Raw genomic sequence first — 7,177 nt, 5'->3', positions numbered from 1 at the left:
ATATTATTCAATATTAAAACGAAAATTTACATAAGCTGCTTAGATTAAACCTAACATCTCATAGGGATAGCAGGCTTCCTTATAAATGATTTCCGGTGTTCTAAAACCCCCTGAACATGTGCAGGCAGGAAGTGTATTTCTGCTGAGCTACCCTATTGGCTGAGTTGATGGTACAAGAAATAGTGTTATCACAAAGTATAACGGTAGTATAAGTTAATCAAGAGCTACTTTCCTTGAGCTTTTTTCCACATCAATCAAAGAACAGAGCGCATATCGTGTGATAATGCGTCAGCAATCGGCCTTGTCGATTGAAATCAATGAATTAAAACAGGAAAGATATAACACATCAGACTATATTTGCAAAGATGAAGCATTGAGAATTGTAGCTAACCACAAATAATGGACATCTGCGACCACAGCTGAGTAAGAATTGAGCACACTCTATGAAGTCATTTTTCACTGCAAAAAATAGCAGAGTTTCTTTCAATTCAGAACAATGACACAGAAAGGGTCATGCTTTAGCAAGATCGCAAGAAGTTATTATTAATCAAAAGTCCAAATCATCCCAACACTAAGTTTCAGCGAGAAAAAAAGGGTCGAATTTATCATTAAGCAAGCATTTTAAATGCACGCTATCTTAAGAGCTTCTAAGTTGCCATTTGCAGCAGCAGTATGAACTGAGCTAATCCAAGCTTGTCTTTTTGCCTCACAGTCATGCCATTCTTCACAATTAGCCAAATTATTTAGGGTAATCGCAATCCAAATCATCATACATCAGTAACCAAACAAATTTTTACAGGACAAAACATTTCAATTGTCCAAAAGAAATATCCATGTACATATAATTTATACCTGATTTGCTCAATGCTTGAAATCTTAGATGCTTTGAGGCATCAATGAAGGATAGTGTTACCTACAGCATCAATGTCACACACAATGATACCTAAATCCAACATCAATACCATAAGCACAGGAAATATATCAACACATTTAGGTCCTTATAATTCGCGACTATTATCAACAATTGCGACTCTCAATAGTTATCATAATTTGAAAACTTAACACACACAAACAATAACGACGGTAACTCACATTCTCAACAATTGCGACTCTTATCAATTACCATAATTCCAAAGCTTAACACACAGATTAACAATTACAATGTGACTGATTATCTAAGATTGTGATTCTTATCAATTAACATAAGTTCAAAAATCAATCACAAAGTAAAAATAAGAACTCACTCTTATAATCAACACCTGAGACTCTTAACAATTACTTCATCATAATTTAACCTTGTTTACTTCAAATGGTTAGACATAGAGGGTTATTGGATAAAGGCCAGCCATTTTACTTTGTACACAACTTTTTCCTCTCAATCTTCAGTTCTGGAAGGTTGAAAATTCAAGTTTGTGAAAGGAAAACGGGTTCTGGAAGAGGGTAATTTTTTTCCTCGGTAAGAGCATACTTGAATTGAAGGTAAATATACGCTTGAAATCCTTGAATTGGACGTAAATATTTAAGAAGAAAAAAATCAAACTAATAAAATGAAAATAAATAGAGATACATTTGAAATAGTTGAAATAGTTGTGAAGAAGGTAAAATGAGTATGAAATAAAAATAATGATGGAAAAAGAAGAGGATTTCTCTTATTATGGAGGTAATATATTTCCCTACCCTCCACTAGGATAAATATTTACCCCACAAAATTGAAAGTTCCTTTCATTTTTCATCACTTTGCAACCATTCTTCCACCTCTACAATAATTAAATTTCACTAATTTCTCATTTATCAACTTCATTTTTTTTACTTTCACCCCTTTAAATATTTACACTTAATCCAAGCATACCCTAAGTCTTAATATATAATACCTTCTCAACATGAGATATAATGAGTTTATATAGTTTGTTTATTTTTTTTAATTGATCACCTTAAAATTGTAAAGATTCATATTAAGCTTATAAATAATTATTTCAAGACTATAAATAGTAATCAATTTATTACTAAATAGTTTTATTGTATGACAATCTTAAATTGTACTTAATGATGAAATTAAATTATTTAAAACAATTATTTCGCACTTCAAATTTTGAGTGTTAATATTGACATTTCAAATACTAAAACACTCATTTTATTAAGGGAAAAATATCAGAAAGTTTTAATAAAAATTTTGTTTTCTAAAAAGTACCTAATAAAAAAATTTGTCAAAAAATATCTAACAAATTTTTTTCTTTTCCAAAGAGTACCAATTAACGTTTTTCTTCAATTGACTGTCAAACATAACAGTTGAATGGTCAAAATCGAAAATTTTTCTTCCTCATCTTCAATTTCTTTTCCAATTCCATATCCTCATTATCATCTGCCTCTACTTTTTATTCAAAATTGAAATTAAATTGGAAAAAAAATTGAAAATGAGGAAGAAGAATTTTCGCTTTTGACCAGTCAACCGTTATATTTGATGGTCAACTGAAGAAAAACCTTACTTGGTACTCTTTGGAAAAGAAAATTTTTATTAGGTATTTTTTGGCAAAACTTTTTTTATTAGGTATTTTTTGGAAAAAAAATTTTATTAGGTACTTTTTGACAATTTTCTCTTTTATTAATTTAGAATTTTTGTTTGTATGAGAAGGTCAAATACAAAAAGTGTTCAAAAAGTTGTATGAAATGTGATGATACTTGTTGCAACTTAAACATAGGTGAATAATCACTTATATACTTTTTCATTTCATAATATTTGTTACATTTTACATCTTATGACATTTAATATGTTATTTTGTCATTTATATGGTGAATTATGCATAACTAAAAATTATAAAAGTTAATAGTATCATGAAAATATGCTATTACTTAATTTAAACAAAATCCTATTCCACTATATTTTTTATTACACTTTAACCGCAATATAAATAAACTTAAATGATAAATAGTGCTAAAAAGTGTTATGTATCAAATATTTCAGAACAAAAGAAATATATACTTATTTCGACATATTTTGGGAAACATGGACATGGAGTTCTCGGTCAAGGTTCTTTCTTTCCATTGAAAACAAGCAAGATTTCAGGTTTCACACCTTGTTGATGTATACAATGATAGTCTATTCCTTTTTGCATCTCTAATTTTCCTGTAATATTTGTGAACATTCCCGTGCAAAATCCTGATGCTAACTCAACATTTCAAGGCCAAATGACCAACACATGAAATCTAAACAAATATAACTAAAAATATATGCTTCAAGTAGAGAAAATCCAAATCAACCAAACGAGTCGAGATACAATTTCAGGGTAAAGACAATAACAATGGAGATTCGACGCCACAACCATGCTGAATACAAATGTAATCCCATTGAGTGTAGCTGATGATCAAAATGTATATACAAATCCAGCTTCGTTTATCATCTCCCGTAAAACAGTTTAAATAACAGTCAGTAGCTGACGATTGGCATCTAGATACGAAACCGGCTTTATATGTCATCTCCCTTATAAGAACTCAAGTGACTGATAACAGATTCATACACCATAATTCCCCTTATATATACAGCATCTTGTAGGAACTGCAAAGAAAATTACATTCTAAGCACCAAGCAATTAACATTGACTTGTGAGGGATAGCAATGTCGTTCCTGACATTTTATGGACCCTATGCAAATTGAAAGAAATAGGCCCTCTCTATGTAGGGTCGATTCTGAACTTTAATGCGTATTGGAAAAATAATAGAGACGGACCCGGTATATCATATTATCATTACGTGTCATATACTTCTGAATTGATAAAATATTTCAAAAATATCAAGTGTCTACTTCATTGACTAAAGTTTTCGGATATTAAGGCCCTTTTAAACCGTAGGCCATAGGCAAATGACTACCTTGCCTATGGTCAGAAACGGCCCTGAATACTGGGTTGATGAATATAGTATTAAGCAATTAACGTAACAAGAAAACGTAGATATTGCTAGATCGAGAGCTAAGTTGTATGTTTAGTTTTGTTATACCTCATTGTGATCATGAAGTAAAATAGGAGTATTTGTCATTGGAGAAAACCCCAAGGTGGGGATTCCTCTCTGCCTCATAAATCTAGCATCAGTTGTAGAAGCCAAGATTTCCGGCTTCCCTAGTTTTCCGCCGACGGCTGTAATAGCTTGCACAAAAACAGACCACCACGGATTGGTATTATCGGTTGAAGTCATCAAAGGGTGGCCTTGGAAGTCTCTATTGCACCCTTTTTCCACAATCTAGAAAAGATGAACAAAATTGAACGGCTTTCAGCAAGAAGTAGAAAGTTCTGTGTTACATTGAATCATCAGGAGTAACAATACAATATCATGGGCAAGAAATGAGCATTGTAGAAAGTATAACATAACCTGAAATGTCATGTTCCTTGATGCTGGCGCCCATTCATGAGCAATTCTAGTTCTAATAAGCTCTGAATCAACAGTGGGCGGAAAACGAATGTCAAATCCAGCCTCGGCCTCAGATGGCTGCATGTTCATAGCAAACCCCTGCATATATCCAATCCCCACAAAAATCAAAATCAAAACAACTAAAACAAAAGAACTAACATGTCGTTGGGTTCTTAGCATTAAATGATGGTAATAAAAATAAATAATATTATTAGTTTTTACAAGATAAAGTTCGCAAGTGGAGTAACCAATAAAAGTAGAAAGTAAACACCATTCTTTTCAGACCCACCATTTAATTTTTAGTTGAGCCTTTCCAATCTAATATCATGTAAAATTAGGCCGAACTCATTGTCATTGTATATATAACGAAGTGCACGCACTCCATAAGTCAAGTCAAGGAGATACCATACCAAAATCATATGGCCATGGGAGGAAGGACTCCAACGACTTATATAAAGTGTATACACCATCTTTAATCCATCTTTCGGTTCTAATACTATGTAAAACTAGGCTAAACTTATTTTGAATGCCATTATATTATCGAGAAAAATGCAAAGTGCACGCACTCTATAAGACAAGTAGATACCATTCTAATATCATATGCCCATGGGAGAAAGTACTCTAATGAGTTATTATTTTATAAAGCGTGCACACCATTTTTAATCCATTAATATGGAACAAACTATTCCAACACACAGTGAAATCTAACTCTTAGCGAATCATTTGATTTAAAACCCTAATAATCTTGAAAAAGATGAGTGTTCAACTACCTATACTATTACTTTGCCTGCCTCTAAGCATGATCCTAAACCTTGTCCAATAATTTTGTCATTGTTTAATACTAACAACTAAAGGGCAGTTAAATCCATGAACTAGATGAATAGCAACAACAAAAAAGAGTGAAGATAGAAGTACTGACATTAGAAGTAGGAATTCCAGCATTCAAAAACACAGGATTAACAGAAACAACTTCAGAATTAGCAGCCCAACCCCTCTTAACCAAATCAAATTGGGAGTCCCTAAATTTAGTAATCATCTCAATACTAATCATCAAATTCTCCATAGGACTATGATCATACATTCTAGACCCATGACCAGGTGGTCCAGTAGCCTTAATCGTCACATGCCATGGCGATCGATCAGCGTAAAAAACCCTAAATTCATCAGTAGGAGATGCTTGACCTTCATCCATAACAAACCCAACATTCAATTCCTCAAATTCTTTAGAACCCACAAATTTTGCTGCTCCATCGAAGCCTCCAATCTCCTCATCGGGTACATATGACAGGTGGACTGTCCTTACAGGCTGCTTCATACCTCGTTCTCGAAGGTTCCGAACGGCTTCTAGATACTGTATACCGATGCACTTATCATCCTGAGCTCCACGAGCGAATATCTTACCGTCAGAAGTTCGAACAGCAGAGAATGGAGGGTGTACCCATTTGTCTGGCTCAGCGGGGACGGAATCCAGATGGGAGTTGAACAAGATAGAAGGAAGGTCGGGTCTGGAACCGGGCCAGGTGATGATTAAAACGGGTTTATTGGGAATAAACTCTAGTGTACGGGTTTGGAGTCCAATGGAGTGAGCTTGGGTAATAAGGAAGGAAACAGGAGCTGTGTAGTTGGGATTAGGGTGGGCTGTTTTGAAACGAAGGTAGGTTTGGAATCGGCTGATGATTGGGTTTTCATTAATGGTGTCTTCATCTTGCTGAGAGGATAGAAGAGGAGAGGTGTAGAGTAGGAAGAGGAGGATAGAGAAGGAGTTTTTCGTACGATGGTAATACGCCATTGTTGGTGATGATGGGACTTGGGAGAGTGTGAGGGACAAAAAACGTGATATTCGGACCTATGTTTTAGATTAAGAAAAAAAAAACAGTTAATCCTAGGTATTATTTTCAAAATGGATTCGATAATTATTAGACAATAAACTTGAATTCCATTTTAACCAAATTTCAAATAAAGTTAAAACTATGTAAAAGTTATTGTCCACGTAAGATTTGAATTTGCCTTTCAATTCACTAGTGTCCAATTTATTTTATGCATTCTATTCAATACACTTATTCAATTTTTAATATTTTTAATTGTATATAGTTAAAACAAGATTTCACTTGACTATGTTGTAACTTATAGATAAGTTATTTAGCTCATGTAACCGTATGTGTATTTTTTTCCTACAACAAATTTAAATTTACCAATAAACTATTTAATCAAACACGTCTTTTACGGACATTAAAATAATGCACTAACCTTACTCATATACTAAGTTTTAACTTATAAATAGGTTAGTAAAGTGAAAGATAAATAATATGGATTAATAGAGTAAAACTTGTTGCAGAGTCAAATTAGTGTGCACTAAATATATAAATTAAACTTTGCAATTAAGTTTATTTAAATGTTTATTAATCGGTTAGATACTTAGATTTATATTAGATTTAATTTTGTCTAATATTGGCCATATTAAGTCAAGTTAATAATTTGACTCGAGTCAGTTCAGGTGTCTGTCAAATTAGACGTGGATTAATTTTAGATTAATACCATTTTGTATAAAGTTTTGCTCTTGATTAGATCAAATTAAAATTAGTTCAACAAAATTTTGATCCAAATGGTCATACTTAAAGTTAAATTGGATTAGACTTATTATTTAGTTCAAGTTGACTTTAGGTCATGTCATAGTTCTAATTTACTTAAATTCTAGTCATACCCATTTTTTTAAGTTTTAGTTGGATGGTTACATGATATTCAATTTATGTTAACTTTAGGACACGTGAAATCAAATTCATTA

General features: G+C 32.6%; 1 protein-coding gene across 1 annotated transcript; it reads right to left on the bottom strand.

The window, feature by feature from the left end:
* Positions 1 to 3,013: 3,013 nt before the first annotated feature.
* LOC130804387 (uncharacterized) lies at positions 3,014 to 6,281 on the bottom strand. The gene is made up of 4 exons (XM_057668805.1): positions 5,315 to 6,281; positions 4,357 to 4,494; positions 3,988 to 4,227; positions 3,014 to 3,550 (listed from the first exon to the last, which is right to left on the bottom strand). Exons 1-4 carry the CDS (start codon positions 6,182 to 6,184, stop codon positions 3,461 to 3,463), a joined length of 1,338 nt encoding a protein of 445 aa, XP_057524788.1. The 5' UTR covers positions 6,185 to 6,281; the 3' UTR covers positions 3,014 to 3,460.
* Between the last annotated feature and the right edge of the window lie 896 nt (positions 6,282 to 7,177).

Source organism: Amaranthus tricolor, chromosome 17 (genome assembly GCF_026212465.1).
Source record: "Amaranthus tricolor cultivar Red isolate AtriRed21 chromosome 17, ASM2621246v1, whole genome shotgun sequence".
Taxonomy (NCBI): Eukaryota; Viridiplantae; Streptophyta; class Magnoliopsida; order Caryophyllales; family Amaranthaceae; genus Amaranthus; species Amaranthus tricolor.
Note: the sequence above shows the minus strand (reverse complement) of the source record. Positions and strands in the feature narration are given on the sequence as shown.